The 17,500-nt window shown below is 46.2% G+C and overlaps 1 protein-coding gene across 1 annotated transcript in view; it reads left to right on the forward strand.

Moving 5' to 3' along the window:
* Positions 1-12,409, forward strand: part of LOC121841478 (extensin-like) — a 31,957-nt gene extending 19,548 nt beyond the window's left edge. The window contains exons 2-5 of the mRNA XM_042310085.1: positions 393-583; positions 4,379-4,514; positions 10,632-11,366; positions 11,493-12,409. Coding sequence (XP_042166019.1) covers positions 393-583; positions 4,379-4,514; positions 10,632-11,366; positions 11,493-12,409 — 1,979 coding nt within the window. The remainder of the gene's footprint in view (positions 1-392; positions 584-4,378; positions 4,515-10,631; positions 11,367-11,492) is intronic.
* Positions 12,410-17,500: the final 5,091 nt, after the last annotated feature.

Raw genomic sequence — 17,500 nt, forward strand, 5'->3', positions numbered from 1 at the left:
GTATATAGTCTCGCTATTGTTATTTTACTGCTGCTCTTTAATTACTTGTTACTTTTATTTCTTATTCTTATTCATTTTTTATTTTTATTTTTTACTGCATTGTTGGTTAAGGGCTCGTAAGTAAGTATTTCACTTCTATGTTGTATACGGCACGTGTGACTAATACAATTTGATTTGATCTAACTCAATTCAATTCAATTCAAGGGCTTTATTGGCATGGGAAACATGTGTTAACATTGCCAAAGCAAGTGAGGTAGACAACATACAAAGTGAATATATAAAGTGAAAAACAACAAAAATGAACAGTAAAAACTAACTCTAACTCTCTCTCTCTTTTCCTTCCCCTCCCTATCCCCTATCCCCCCCTCCATCCCCGCTCTCCCTTCCTCCAGTCTCGTGCTTCTTCAACTTCACAACCCCCTCTGGGGTGCTGCTGTCCCCAAACTACCCCCAGGAATATGGAAACAATATGCACTGTGTGTGGCTCATCATCACCAAGCCAGAGAGTAGGATTAACCTGGCCTTCAATGACCTCAGCATGGAGAAGCAGTTTGACTTCCTCAGCGTCAAAGACGGTGGCAAGGTTATCAAATCAAATCAAATCAAATCAAATTTTATTTGTCACATACACATGGTTAGCAGATGTTAATGCGAGTGTAGCGAAATGCTTCTGTGCTTCTAGTTCCGACAATGCAGTAATAACGAGCAAGTAATCTAACTAACAATTCCCAAAAAAACTACTGTCATACACAGTGTAAGGGGATAAAGAATATGTACATAAGGATATATGAATGAGTGATGGTACAGAGCAGCATAGGCAAGATACAGTAGATGATATCGAGTACAGTATATACATATGAGATAAGTATGTAAACCAAGTGGCATAGTTAAAGTGGCTAGTGATACATGTATTACATAAGGATGCAGTCGATGATATAGAGTACAGTATCAACGTATGCATATGAGATGAACAATGTAGGGTAAGTAACATTATATAAGGTAGCATTGTTTAAAGTGGCTAGTGATATATTTACATCATTTCCCATCGATTCCCATGATTAAAGTGGCTGGAGTAGAGTCAGTGTCATTGACAGTGTGTTGGCAGTAGCCACTCAATGTTAGTGGTGGCTGTTTAACAGTCTGATGGCCTTGAGATAGAAGCTGTTTTTCAGTCTCTCGGTCCCAGCTTTGATGCACCTGTACTGACCTCGCCTTCTGGATGGCAGCGGGGTGAACAGGCAGTGGCTCGGGTGGTTGATGTCCTTGATGATCTTTATGGCCTTCCTGTAGCATCGGGTGGTGTAGGTGTCCTGGAGGGCAGGTAGTTTGCCCCCCGGTGATGCGTTGTGCAGACCTCACTACCCTCTGGAGAGCCTTACGGTTGAGGGCGGTGCAGTTGCCATACCAGGCGGTGATACAGCCCGCCAGGATGCTCTCGATTGTGCATCTGTAGAAGTTTGTGAGTGCTTTTGGTGACAAGCCGAATTTCTTCAGCCTCCTGAGGTTGAAGAGGCGCTGCTGCGCCTTCCTCACGATGCTGTCTGTGTGAGTGGACCAATTCAGTTTGTCTGTGATGTGTATGCCGAGGAACTTAAAACTTGCTACCCTCTCCACTACTGTTCCATCGATGTGGATGGGGGGTGTTCCCTCTGCTGTTTCCTGAAGTCCACAATCATCTCCTTAGTTTTGTTGACGTTGAGTGTGAGGTTATTTTCCTGACACCACACTCCGAGGGCCCTCACCTCCTCCCTGTAGGCCGTCTCGTCGTTGTTGGTAATCAAGCCTACCACTGTTGTGTCGTCCGCAAACTTGATGATTGAGTTGGAGGCGTGCATGGCCACGCAGTCGTGGGTGAACAGGGAGTACAGGAGAGGGCTCAGAACGCACCCTTGTGGGGCCCCAGTGTTGAGGATCAGCGGGGAGGAGATGTTGATGTTGTTGCCTACCCTCACCACCTGGGGGCGGCCCGTCAGGAAGTCCAGTACCCAGTTGCACAGGGCGGGGTCGAGACCCAGGGTCTCGAGCTTGATGACGAGCTTGGAGGGTACTATGGTGTTGAATGCCGAGCTGTAGTCGATGAACAGCATTCTCACATAGGTATTCCTCTTGTCCAGATGGGTTAGGGCAGTGTGCAGTGTGGTTGAGATTGCATCGTCTGTGGACCTATTTGGGCGGTAAGCAAATTGGAGTGGGTCAAGGGTGTCAGGTAGGGTGGAGGTGATATGGTCCTTGACTAGTCTCTCAAAGCACTTCATGATGACAGATGTGAGTGCTACGGGGCGGTAGTCGTTTAGCTCAGTTACCTTAGCTTTCTTGGGAACAGGAACAATGGTGGCCCTCTTGAAGCATGTGGGAACAGCAGACTGGTATAGGGATTGATTGAATATGTCCGTAAACACACCGGCCAGCTGGTCTGCGCATGCTCTGAGGGCGTGGCTGGGGATGCCGTCTGGGCCTGCAGCCTTGCGAGGGTTAACACGTTTAAATGTCTTACTCACTTCGGCTGCAGTGAAGGAGAGACCGCATGTTTCCGTTGCAGGCCGTGTCAGTGGCACTGTATTGTCCTCAAAGCGGGCAAAAAGTTATTTAGTCTGCCTGGGAGCAAGACATCCTGGTCCGTGACTGGGCTGGGTTTCTTCCTGTAGTCCGTGATTGACTGTAGACCCTGCCACATACCTCTTGTGTCTGAGCCGTTGAATTGAGATTCTACTTTGTCTCTGTACTGGCGCTTAGCTTGTTTGATAGCCTTGCGGAGGGAATAGCTGCACTGTTTGTATTCAGCCATGTTACCAGACACCTTGCCCTGATTAAAAGCAGTGGTTCGTGCCTTCAGTTTCACACGAATGCTGCCATCAATCCACGGTTTCTGGTTAGGGAATGTTTTAATCGTTGCTATGGGAACGACATCTTCAACGCACGTTCTAATGAACTTGCACACCGTATCAGCGTATTCGTCAATGTTGTTGTCTGACGCAATACGAAACATCTCCCAGTCCACGTGATGGAAGCAGTCTTGGAGTGTGGAGTCAGCTTGGTCGGACCAGCGTTGGACAGACCTCAGCGTGGGAGCTTCTTGTTTTAGTTTCTGTCTGTAGGCAGAGATCAACAAAATGGAGTCGTGGTCAGCTTTTCCGAAAGGGGGCGGGGCAGGGCCTTACATGCGTCGCGGAAGTTAGAGTAACAATGATCCAGGGTCTTTCCACCCTGGTTGCGCAATCGATATGCTGATAAAATTTAGGGAGTCCTGTTTTCATATTAGCCTTGTTAAAATCCCCAGCTACAATGAATGCAGCCTCCGGATAAATCGTTTCCAGTTTGCAGAGAGTTAAATAAAGTTCGTTCAGAGCCATCGATGTGTCTGCTTGGGGGATATATACGGCTGTGATTTTAATCGAAGAGAATTCTCTTGGTAGATAATGCGGTCTGCATTTGATTGTGAGGAATTCTAAATCAGGTGAACAGAAGGATTTGAGTTCCTGTATGTTTCTTTCATCACACCATGTCACGTTGGCCATAAGACATACGCCCCCGCCCCTCTTCTTACCAGAAAGATGTTTGTTTCTGTCGGCGCGATGCGTGGAGAAACCCGCTGGCTGCACCGCTTCGGATTGCGTCTCTCCAGTTAGCCATGTTTCCGTGAAGCAGAGAACGTTACAGTCTCTGATGTCCCTCTGGAATGCTACCCTTGCTCGGATTTCATCAACCTTGTTGTCAAGAGACTGGACATTGGCAAGAAGAATGCTAGGGAATGCTTTCCAGGTTATGTTTCAATCGATCAGTCAATTCAAAACAATTCAATTCAAACAAATCATTCAGAGAATTCAGGTAGCCTAGTGGTTAGGACATTGGACTAGTGAACCCCTCTCTCTCTACCTCTCTCTCTCTCTCTACCTCTCTATCTCTACCTCTCTTTCTCTCTACCCCTTTTCTCTCTCTCTCTCTCTCTCTCTCTCTCTCTCTCTCTCTCTACCCTCTCTCTCTCTACCCCTCTCTCTCTCTTTCTTTCTCTCTACCCCCCTCTCTCTCTACCTCTCTCTCTCTCTCTCTCTCTCTACCTCTCTATCTCTACCTCTCTTTCTCTCTACCCCTCTCTCTCTCTCTCTACCTCTCTCTCTACCTCTCTCTCTACCTCTCTCTTTCTCTCTACCGCTCTCTCTCTACCTGTCTCTCTCTACCTCGCTACCCCTCTCTCTCTCCACCTCTCTTTCTCTCTACCCCCTCTCTCTCAATTCAATTCAATTCAATTCAAGGGCTTTATTGGCATGGGAAACATGTGTTAACATTGCCAAAGCAAGTGCAGTAGATAATATATAAAGTGAATCTCTCTCACTCTCTCTCTCTCTCTCTATGCCTCTCTCTATGCCTTTCTCTACCCCAGGCTGAGTCTCCCATCCTGGGTACGTTCTCTGGTGACGTGCTGCCAGCTCCCATCACCACCAGTGCCCACGTGGCACGCCTGGAGTTCCTGACTGACCACACCTACACAGAACGAGGGTTCAACATCACCTTCACCAGTAAGTGGGTGGAGGGGCGGTCTGTGTGTGATAGGGAGGGGTGGGCGAGCGGGGGAGGAATGATACTACTGTGATGTATTTATAGTTAAAATAGCACCACATTGTCTATCAGGGAAGTACTTTTTGTCTATGTTTTGTCATAGACCTCTTAGCTGTTTTCAAATACTCACATTAACCGCACTATTTGTGACGTGAATTGAGTATATAGTTTGCTTATTGGTCATAGTATTGATAATGTTAACATGCCAAAAGTTGCCGGATGTCATACTAAATTTGCACAAAAAAAAAGAAGTATATATGCAGAGGACATTATTTCCATACTTTAGGGACAATAATGCAATTCTTCAGGAAATGGGCGTGGCTTCACATCATTTTCAGATTTTAAGAAAATGGCGGAAAATATGCAGCTGAAGTCCAACGAGATCGAAATTCAACTAATTATGACAAGAAAAGTTAAGAAAATGTTGAGCAATGTAATAAAGTAACAACTTTTAAGTAAGTTATCTTACATGTTGGCTGACAATTTGTTAGCTACGCTGTCCTTACGAACAACATAGCATATCATTACAGCAGTATGTTGCTAGCTAGCTACCTAATGTTAGTTGGCTACTTATACATCAAACTTGCCAGTATATTAACTCTAGGCTATCGAACTAACTACACAATGTTTATTGACTTGATTATTATTATTGTGCGTCTCTATGGACATTCTGGTGCTTTTGTAAATTCGCTCTGGCTATCGACTCCGATTTCAGAGCACTCTCTTCTGAATGTACCAGAGTGCAGAATAATGAATTTATGAGCGCTCATCACATGTTGAATATGGCCGGTGTCAGTAAACGTTGGCCAAAAAGTGTGGTCAGAGTGGTCTGATTTGTGTCTTGAAGTAGCTAGCAAGCTAGCCAACGTTAGCTTGGGTGCTTGACTGCCGTTGTAAGGCCAGAACGCTTGAATCAACCCCACTCCTCAGCCCGAGCATCCAGTCTAGGCTCTGAATTTACAAACAGACAAACTGAGAACGCTCTGAATTTACAAGCGGATTGAATTTAAGAACACACCCGAAGTTGTAAAATGTCTAACTAGTAATTTGTTATGCCAACTAGCTAGTAAGAGGTTGCATAGCAACAGCATCAACTTCCGGGTAGACAGGCGAAGAGCCAGTATGCTCAACTGAAAGGAAACGGTTCATTTACAGTATACTAAATTGAACCAACAGTATACAGCATGCAGTATACACTTATTAAGTATGTCATATACAGTATGTGAGTATGGTTTTTCAAACACAGCTCTTGTATTTTTTTGTCCGCCTTTGTGTGTTAGGGTTAGGCACGTCCACATATGTTTGTGTGTGTGTGTGTGTGTGTGTGTGTGCGTGTGTGTGTGTTGTGTGTGTGTGTGTGTGTGTGTGTGTGTGCGTGTGTGTGTGTGTGTGTTGTGTGTGTGTGTGTTCTGTGTGTGTGTGTGTGTGTGTGTGTGTGTGTGTGTGTGTGTGTGTGTGTGTGTGTGTGTGTGTGTGTGTGTGTGTGTGTGTGTGTGTGTGTGTGTGTGTGTGTGTGTGTGTGTGTGTGTGTGTGTGTGTGTGTGTGTGTGTGTATGACTTGTTAAATAGCACTATGAAGTCCTCTATGTCAGATCCTCTGTCTGTCTCTCAGAGTGTTGTTGTTCTTCTCCCCAACGGCACCCTTCCTTCAGTCTCCTCCTCGTCTCCTATTTCCATTCCCTTTCAACAGAGCTAGACCTGGGATACAAAACTAGACAAAACCTGCATTTTCGAAACTCAGACATCGTCCCATCCTCATTAAATTGTCTTCCCACAGACATGACTGGCTGTGCTCTGTTCTGTTCTCAGCTGCTCTAATAAAGACTTAGAGTTGGGTATTGTGGGTATTGTTGGGTATTGTTGGTATTTTAGGGTTTGGTTGGGTAATGTGGGTATTGTTGGGTATTGTTGGTATTTTAGGGTTTTGTTGGTATTGTGGTTATTGTGGGTATTGTAGGTAGTGTGGGTATTGTTGGGTGTTGTTGGGTATTGTTGGATATTGTGGGTATTGTTGGTATTGTGGGTATTGTTGGGTATTGTGGGTATTGTGGGTGTTGTTGGGTATTGTGGGTATTATTGGGTGTTGTTGGGTATTGTTGGGTATTGTAGGTATTGTTGGTATTGTAGGTATTGTGGGTATTGTAGGTATTGTGGGTATTGTGGGTATTGTTGGGTACTATTGGGTGTTGTTGGATATTGTGGATATTGTGGGTATTGTGGGTATTGTAGGTATTGTGGGTATTATTGGGTATTGTTGGGTATTGTTGGGTATTGTAGGGCATTGAGAGGAGTAGGTAGGTATGAAATGGTCCTGGATCTAGAATTAAGACAATGTAAAAGAAATCCAGACGTAATTTATGTGGATATAATTGATCTCCTCAAGACAGTTGTGAATTACGCCAAACGGACAGTTACGTTGGCATACAGTTGTAACTTGTTTAGTAGACAATTCATACCTTTTTAATGTTACATGTGGTTAAAACCCACCAGAGTCGATGTCCGCACCTCCGCAGACATCTAATTGGAAAATTATGAAAAATATCCTCTGTTGCATTGTTTAAATGCATCTCAATATACCGATGTCGCACTTCCGCTTCTGCGGTGAAAGGTGACAGAGCAGGTGTGGCCATTTGTCATAAAACTGTCTGTAATGGTTTTGGACGGCAAAACTAATGTATTATGACCCTGTTATGGAAAGATGAGACTCTCACAAACACGATGGTGTTCTCGGTTCTCAGTTTTCCCCCATTAGTGCCTTGCGACTCGTCTACAGTCGGTACAGCCGATCTGCAAACTTCTTTGTAGCGTCTCAACAGTTTGAGCTGCACACGAATATGACTCCTCTGAGGAACACGTACATACGTGTGGGTTTGATCTATGAACGCACACAGACTTGTCTGAAGGTCCCCCGGTACAGGGTGAAAACCTTTATGGAAGTATGTATGGAGACTGTTTAGTTCCAAAGAATTAAGTTCAATAAATAAATAAATCAATGTTTCCTGATCTTTCTTAAATCTCTCAGATATAGGACAGATACTTAAGAAAAAACTCTCTTTGGATTTTTCAATGTGTTTCTATGGGGGGGACTATCTGTTGTTCAATGTGTTTCTATGGGCTAATAGCAGTAAGGACTATCTGTTATTCAATGTGTCTCTATGGGCTAATAACAGTAAGGACTATCTGTTGTTCAATGTGTTTCTAATAGCAGTAAGGACTATCTGTTATTCAATGTGTTTCTATTGGCTAATAGCAGTAAGGACTATCTGTTATTCAATGTGTTTCTAATAGCAGTAAGGACTATCTGTTATTCAATGTGTTTCTATTGGCTAATAGCAGTAAGGATTATCTGTTATTCAATGTGTTTCTATTGGCTAATAGCAGTAAGGACTATCTGTTATTCAATGTGTTTCTATTGGCTAATAGCAGTAAGGACTATCTGTTATTCAATGTGTTTCTATGGGCTAATAGCAGTAAGGACTATCTGTTATTCAATGTGTTTCTAATAGCAGTAAGGACTATCTGTTATTCAATGTGTTTCTAATAGCAGTAAGGACTATCTGTTATTCAATGTGTTTCTAATAGCAGTAAGTCCAGATTTTTTTTCTTCATCAAATCATTTTTATTTATGTTTTTTATACTTCAAGGGGTCTTAAAATTTCAAAGCAAATATCAAAATGATCCTTGATATGACCTTCTTGAAACAATTACGTTATGCTTTGATGTCTTCACTGTTATTCAACGATGTAGAACAAAAAACGAAAATAAAAACCCGGGAAATTAGAGTGTCCAAACTTTTGACTGGTACTGTACATAGAAATACATGTTGTAAATACGACAGGGTTTCTAGTGGGTTTCCTAGTCAAATACGACAGGGTTTCCTAGTGGTTAGAGCGTTAGACTAGTAACCGAAAGGTTGCACGTTCAAATCCCAGAGCTGACAAGGTACAAATCTGTCGTTCTGCCCCTGAACAAGGCAGTTTTGCTATTTTAATTAACTGACTTGCCTAGTTAAATAAAGGTAAAATAAAAATAAGAATTACACCAACACAGTATGCTGTAATACATGCAATAGGGAAAACACCTGTACAGTGACTAACATCTAATCTGATCACACGTATTCACGGTGTGAAGGAACCCAGCTACACACCTCATCCTACCCACAATGCATTCAGTTCCTAGCGAGTGTTTGTCAGTTCACCCGACTGTAAAATTCCAAAATGCGTCAAAAATTGTACTTTTTTTACTCAATAGTGCACTACATAGTGAATAGGGCACTACATAATGAATAGGGTACTACATAATGAATAGGGCACTACATAGTGAATAGGGTACTACATAATGAATAGGGCACTACATAGTGAATAGGGTACTACATAATGAGTAAGGCACTACATAGTGAATAGGGCACTACATAGTGAATAGGGTACTACAAAATGAATAGGGCACTACATAGTGAATAGGGTACTACATAATGAGTAAGGCACTACATAGTGAATAGGGCACTACATGGTGAATAGGGTTCTACATAACGAATAAGGCACTACATAGTGAATAGGGTAATACATAGTGAATAGGGCACTACATGGTGAATAGGGTTCTACATAATGAGTAAGGCACTACATAGTGAATATGGTTCTACATAATGAGTAAGGCACTACATAGTGAATAGGGTACTACATAATGAGTAAGGCACTACATAGTGAATAGGGCACTACATAATGAGTAAGGCACTACATAGTGAATAGGGAACTACATAATGAATAAGGCACTATATAGTGAATAGGTAACTATATAATGAATTAGGCACTACATAGTGAATAGGGTACTACATAATGAGTAAGTCACTACATAGTGAATAGGGCACTACATAATGGACAAGGCACTACATAGTGAATAGGGCTCAATATAGTGAATTGGTCACTACATAATGAATAAGGCACTCCATAGTGAATTGGGAACTACATAATGAATAAGGCACTACATAATGAATAAGGCGCTACATAATGAATAAGGCACTACATAATGAATAAGGCACTACATAATGAATAGGGCACTACATAATGAATAGGGCACTACATGGTGAATAGGGCAATACATAGTGAATAGGTCATTACATAATGAATAGGGCACTACATTTTGAATAAGGCACTACATAGTGAATAGGGCACTACATAGTGAATAGGGCACTACATAGTGAATAGGGCACTACATAGTGAATAGGGCACTACATAGTGAATAGGGCACTACATAATGAATAGGGCACTACATTTTGAATAAGGCACTACATAGTAAATAGTGCACTACATAGTGAATAGGGCACTACATAGGGCACTACATAGTGAACAGGTTGCCGTTTGGCACACAGTCTATTTCAACACTGTCTTATTGACTGTGTCTAGATGCCGTGAGATATAATGATCCCCGAATCCTGCGATTTGGGAAACACGCGGACGTTAATGTATTAATTAGCGAATATGATAAATAAAGACACAATGTTGTGAATGAACGTCAAGACCTGTTAATTGAAGCCGACAGCTATTTCTCTCCGAGCAGCATGTCTCCTCTCACAGGCAAACCAGTTTTTGGGGGCGGGGTTTAGGGCAGGACTCATTCCATCAGTCATGTTAATTAAGCAGCCTGCCAAACTATATGGAGGAGATTGTTGGTGGTGTGCGTGTGCTTGTATGCGTGTGAATGGCGGTGATTGTTGGTGGTTTAATAAATAAGATGATGGTGATGGATGATGTTCCCAGTCCAATCAGGATGCAGAGAATAATGAAGAGGAATTCAGCAACCCCAACATGTCACCCCTGTGCTGTGTGGATGGTGTGTGTGTGTGTGTGTGTGTGTGTGTGTGTGTGTGTGTGTGTGTGTGTGTGTGGAGGTGGAGGTGGTTTTGATTGGAGATGTATTTATTATTTTTAAATGTGACATTTTTCTGTACTGTTACATATTTTTCTCTATTTCGTGATATCCAATTGGCAGTTATAGTCCCATCTCTGCAACTCCCCAAAACCCTTACAAACCCTCCACCCAATCCAACCCCCCCCACCACATTCAACTCCACCCCCCCCCAGCCCATCCAACCCCCATCACATCCAACTCCCCCAGCCCATCCACCCCCCATCATATTCAATCCCCCCACCAGCCCATCCAACCCCCCACCACAGCCAACTCCCCAGCCCATCCAACTCCAACCCCCACCACATTCAACTCCACCCCCCCCAGCCCATCCAACCCCCATCACATCCAACTCCCCCAGCCCATCCACCCCCATCATATTCAATCCCCCACCAGCCCATCCAACCCCCATCACATCCAACTCCACCAGCCCATCCAACCCCCAACAGCCCATCCAACTCCCCATCACATCCAACTCCCCAGCCCATCCAACCCCCAACAACCCATCCAGCCCCCTATCACATCCAACTCCCCCAGCCCATCCAACCCCCAAAAGCCCATCCAACTCCCCATCTCATCCAACTCCAACTCCACCCACCCCAACCCATCCAACCCCCACCAGCCCATCCAACCCCCCCCCATCACATCCAACTCCCCCAGCCCATCCAAACCCCCACCACATCCAACCCCACCAGCCCATCCAACTCCACCCCCACCAGCACATCCAACCCCCAGCCCATCCAACTCCTGCCCCCAGCCCATCCAACCCCCCAGCCCATCCAACTTCCCCAGCCCATTCAACCCCCCACCACATCCAACTCCCCAGCCCATCCAACTCCACCCCCAGCCCATCCAACCCCCCACCAGCCCATCCAACCCCCCCCACTCCCCAGCCCATCCAACCCCCACCAGCCCATCAACCCCCACCACCTAACTCCCCAGCCCATCCAACCCCCCCAGCCCATCCAACCCCCCCAGCCCATCCAACCCCCCAACATCCACCCCCAGCCCATCCAACCCCCCCCATCACTCCCCAGCCTATCCCCCACCCCCAGCCCATCCAACCCCCATCCATTCAAGCCCATCCAACCCACCCAAGCCCATCCACCCCCACATCCAACTCCCCAGCCCATCCAACCCCCCAGCCCATCCAACTCCACCCCCCACAGCCCATCTAACCCCCATCACATCCAACTCCCCCAGTCCATCCACCCTCCCCACCACATCCAACTCCCCCAGCCCATCCACCCCCCACCACATCCAACCACACCAGCCCATCCAACCCCCCACCACAACCAACTTCCCCAGCCCATCCAACTCCATCCCCTCAGCCCATCCAACCCCCCACCAGCCCATCCAACCCCCCACCAGCCCATCCAACCCCCATCACATCCAGCTCCCCCAGCCCATCCAACCACACCAGCCCATCCAACCCCCCACCACATCCAACTCCCCCAGCCCATCCAACTCCGTCCCCCAGCCCATCCAACCCCCCACCAGCCCATCCAAACCCCCACCAGCCCATCCAACCCCCCATCACATCCAGCTCCCCCAGCCCATCCAACCCCCCACCAGCCCATCCAACCCCCATCACATCCAACTCCCCCAGCCCATCCAACCCCCTACCAGCCCATCCAACTCCCCATCACATCCAGCTCACCCCCCACCACATCCAACCCCCATCACATCAACCCCCACTAGCCCATCCAACCCCCCGCCACATCCAACCCCCAGCCCATCCAACCCCCACCACATCCAACCCCCCAGCCCATCCAACTCCCCAGCCCATCCACCCCCCCCCATCCACTCCCCCAGCCCATCCCCCCAGCCCATCCAACTCCCCAGCCCATCCAACCCCCATCACATCCAACCCCCAGCCCATCCAACTCCCCAGCCCATCCAACCCCCCAGCCCATCCAACCCCCCAGCCCATCCAACCCCCCAGCCCATCTAACCCCCCAGCCCATCCAAACCCCCACCACATCCAACTTCTTCAATCGTCATCTCTATCGTGCTGAGACAATTCATCCTTAGTGATTATTCATCATTTTCTTCAGTTACCCCTAATAACCCTGTTGACGTATCCACAATCATCTCCAAACATGCATTTCTGCTCTCATTTGTCCAAGTAACTTTCAATTACTATCAAGGGCCCTTTGACACAGATTTCTGAAGAACCCCCCCCCCCTCCAAACCCATGTCAAGACTTGTAGAAGCACCAGTCGTGAACAGATGGTCCAGTTACTACTGGAGTAGCCATGCTGTCGCCATCAGTCCATCTAGTAGTTTTACCAATATGTTTTACAGCCTCTGTATATGAGACATGAAAATTAATTATATATCTCTGTGCCTCTATCTGCAACCGGCATCCATCAAATACTAGATTGTGTCGTCGTTGTCCACCGCCCTCCCCCCCCAAAAAATTCTCAGACAATGAAACTGAGGAATCCTAAATGTACTTTCTCAGGCAAAGCCTTCTTGAACCTCAGTAGCCATCACAACGTTCCATTCCGACACATCATTACTCTTATCTGCCCTATCTTCATGCTCCTCTCAGTAGCAAGGTGTTAGGTTCTTATTTTTCAGAGTAAATACCTCACGGACATTAGAGAAGCTTTAACCAAGTTGAATTATTCCCCAAAGGTTCGACACAGCTGTATTCAGACAAAAAAAAACTTCTGATCTGTCATGTATTTAATATCTCAATGTTCAAAGTTTAGCCCGGATCCAACAAAGGTGTCTAATTTACCTAAAACTTTCGACTATAGACGATTCAGGTTCTTGAACCTCATCCCTAAATAGACCCATATCATCTGAACTATTAACCCTATTGATGGCTATCCAGCACAGCTGTTATCTCTCCAACCTTCTCTCCATATCCTCTATCGCCACATACTCACTATTCACCGCTAAAACCACCACAGCAGCAGTCTTCCTCCTCCAGCAGCAGTACTGACATGAGATGGTAGCTCCACTATAACCAGACAGGTAGCTCCACTATAACCAGACAGGTAGCTCCACTATAACCAGACAGGTAGCTCCACTATAACCAGACAGGTAGCTCCACTATAACCAGACAGGTAGCTCCACTATAACCAGACAGGTAGCTCCACTATAACCAGACAGGTAGCTCCACTATAACCAGACAGGTAGATCCACTATAACCAGACAGCCTAGTGGTTAGAGGGAGTGGCAGGTAGTATAGTGGTTAGAGGGGGGCAGGTAGTCTAGTGGTTAGAGGGGGAGGAAGGTAGCCTAGTGGTTAGAGGGGGCAGCAGGTAGCTTAGTGGTTAGAGGGGGAGGCAGGTAGCCTAGTGGTTAGAGGGGGAGGCAGGTAGCCTAGTGGTTAGAGGGGGAGACAGGTAGCCTAGTGGTTAGAGGGGGGAGCAGGTAGCCTAGTGGTTAGAGCGTTGGACCAGTAACCAAAAAGTTGATCAAATCCCAGAGCTGACAAGGTAAAAACCTACGGTTCTGCTGCTGCTGAACAAGGGATTAACCCACTGTTCCTAGACCAGTTAACCCACTGTTCCTAGACCAGTTAACCCACTGTTCCTAGACCAGTTAACCCACTGTTCCTAGACCAGTTAACCCTCTGTTCCTAGACCAGTTAACCCACTGTTCCTAGACCAGTTAACCCACTGTTCCTAGACCAGTTAACCCACTGTTCCTAGACCAGTTAACCCCACTGATCCTAGACCAGTTAACCCACTGTTCCTAGACCACTTAACCCACTGTTCCCTGAACAAGGCAGTTAACCCACTGTTCCTAGACCAGTTAACCCACTGTTCCTAGACCAGTTAACCCACTGTTCCTAGACCAGTTAACCCACTGTTCCTAGACCAGTTAACCCACTGTTCCTAGACCAGTTAACCCTCTGTTCCTAGACCAGTTAACCCACTGTTCCTAGACCAGTTAACCCACTGTTCCTAGACCAGTTAACCCACTGTTCCTAGACCAGTTAACCCCACTGTTCCTAGACCAGTTAACCCACTGTTCCTAGGCCAGTTAACCCCACTGTTCCTAGACCAGTTAACCCACTGTTCCTAGACCAGTTAACCCACTGTTCCTAGACCAGTTAACCCACTGTTCCTAGACCAGTTAACCCACTGTTCCTAGACCAGTTAACCCACTGTTCCTAGGCCAGTTAACCCCACTGTTCCTAGACCATTTAACCCACTGTTCCACTGTTCCTAGACCAGTTAACCCACTGTTCCTAGACCAGATAACCCACTGTTCCTAGACCATTTAACCCACTGTTCCTAGACCAGTTAACCCACTGTTCCTAGACCAGTTAACCCACTGTTCCTAGGCCAGTTAACCCCACTGTTCCTAGACCAGTTAACCCACTGTTCCTAGACCAGTTAACCCACTGTTCCTAGACCACTTAACCCACTGTTCCTAGACCATTTGACCCACTGTTCCTAGACCAGTTAACCCACTGTTCCTAGGCACCCACTGTTCCTAGACCACTTAACCCACTGTTCCCCTGAACAAGGCAGTTAACCCACTGTTCCTAGACCAGTTAACCCACTGTTCCTAGACCAGTTAACCCACTGTTCCTAGACCAGTTAACCCACTGTTCCTAGACCAGTTAACCCACTGTTCCTAGACCAGTTAACCCACTGTTCCTAGACCACTTAACCCACTGTTCCTAGACCATTTAACCCACTGTTCCTAGACCAGTTAACCCACTGTTCCTAGGCCAGTTAACCCCACTGTTCCTAGACCAGTTAACCCACTGTTCCTAGACCAGTTAACCCACTGTTCCTAGACCAGTTAACCCACTGTTCCTAGACCAGTTAACCCACTGTTCCTAGACCAGTTAACCCACTGTTCCTAGACCAGTTAACCAACTGTTCCTAGACCAGTTAACCCCACTGTTCCTAGACCAGTTAACCCACTGTTCCTAGGCCAGTTAACCCCACTGTTCCTAGACCAGTTAACCCACTGTTCCTAGGCCAGTTAACCCCACTGTTCCTAGACCAGTTAACCCCACTGTTCCTAGACCAGTTAACCCACTGTTCCTAGACCAGTTAACCCACTGTTCCTAGACCAGTTAACCAACTGTTCCTAAACCAGTTAACCCCACTGTTCCTAGACCAGTTAACCCACTGTTCCTAGGCCAGTTAACCCCACTGTTCCTAGACCAGTTAACCCACTGTTCCTAGGCCAGTTAACCCCACTGTTCCTAGACCAGTTAACCCACTGTTCCTAGACCAGTTAACCCACTGTTCCTAGACCACTTAACCCACTGTTCCTAGACCATTTGACCCACTGTTCCTAGACCAGTTAACCCACTGTTCCTAGGCCAGTTAACCCCACTGTTCCTAGACCAGTTAACCCACTGTTCCTAGACCAGTTAACCCACTGTTCCTAGACCAGTTAACCCACTGTTCCTAGACCAGTTAACCCACTGTTCCTAGACCAGTTAACCCACTGTTCCTAGACCAGTTAACCAACTGTTCCTAGACCAGTTAACCCCACTGTTCCTAGACCAGTTAACCCACTGTTCCTAGGCCAGTTAACCCCACTGTTCCTAGACCAGTTAACCCACTGTTCCTAGACCAGTTAACCCACTGTTCCTTGACCACTTAACCCACTGTTCCTAGACCATTTGACCCACTGTTCCTAGACCAGTTAACCCACTGTTCCTAGGCCAGTTAACCCCACTGTTCCTAGACCAGTTAACCCACTGTTCCTAGACCAGTTAACCCACTGTTCCTAGACCAGTTAACCCACTGTTCCTAGACCAGTTAACCCACTGTTCCTAGACCATTTAACCCACTGTTCCTAGACCAGTTAACCCACTGTTCCTAGACCATTTAACCCACTGTTCCACTGTTCCTAGACCAGTTAACCCACTGTTCCTAGACCATTTAACCCACTGTTCCACTGTTCCTAGACCAGTTAACCCACTGTTCCTAGACCAGTTAACCCACTGTTCCTAGACCATTTAACCCACTGTTCCTAGACCAGTTAACCCACTGTTCCTAGACCAGTTAACCCACTGTTCCTAGACCAGTTAACCCACTGTTCCTAGACCATTTAACCCACTGTTCCTAGACCATTTAACCCACTGTTCCTAGACCAGTTAACCAACTGTTCCTAGACCAGTTAACCCACTGTTCCTAGACCATTTAACCCACTGTTCCTAGACCAGTTAACCCACTGTTCCTAGACCATTTAACCCACTGTTCCACTGTTCCTAGACCAGTTAACCCACTGTTCCTAGACCAGTTAACCCACTGTTCCACTGTTCCTAGACCAGTTAACCCACTGTTCCTAGACCAGTTAACCCACTGTTCCTAGACCAGTTAACCCACTGTTCCTAGACCAGTTAACCCACTGTTCCTAGACCAGTTAACCCACTGTTCCTAGACCATTTAACCTACTGTTCCTAGACCATTTAACCCACTGTTCCTAGACCATTTAACCCACTGTTCCTAGACCAGTTAACCCACTGTTCCTAGACCAGTTAACCCACTGTTCCTAGACCATTTAACCCACTGTTCCTAGACCAGTTAACCCACTGTTCCTAGACCATTTAACCCACTGTTCCACTGTTCCTAGACCAGTTAACCCACTGTTCCTAGACCAGTTAACCCACTGTTCCTAGACCATTTAACCCACTGTTCCTAGACCAGTTAACCCACTGTTCCTAGACCAGTTAACCCACTGTTCCTAGACCAGTTAACCCACTGTTCCTAGACCAGTTAACCCACTGTTCCTAGACCATTTAACCCACTGTTCCACTGTTCCTAGACCAGTTAACCCACTGTTCCTAGACCATTTAACCCACTGTTCCACTGTTCCTAGACCAGTTAACCCACTGTTCCTAGACCAGTTAACCCACTGTTCCTAGACCATTTAACCCACTGTTCCTAGACTGTCATTGAAAATAAGAATTGGTTCTGACTTGCCTTGTTAAATAAAGGTAAAAATACTGACTTCTACTTTGATTTTGACCCCCCCTTTATTCAGTGAAATGTTATTCCATTTCTTTTAGTCACATGTCTGTGGAACTTGTTCAGTTTATGTCTCAGTT

This window comes from Oncorhynchus tshawytscha, linkage group LG31, assembly GCF_018296145.1.
Source record: "Oncorhynchus tshawytscha isolate Ot180627B linkage group LG31, Otsh_v2.0, whole genome shotgun sequence".
NCBI classification, from domain to species: Eukaryota; Metazoa; Chordata; class Actinopteri; order Salmoniformes; family Salmonidae; genus Oncorhynchus; species Oncorhynchus tshawytscha.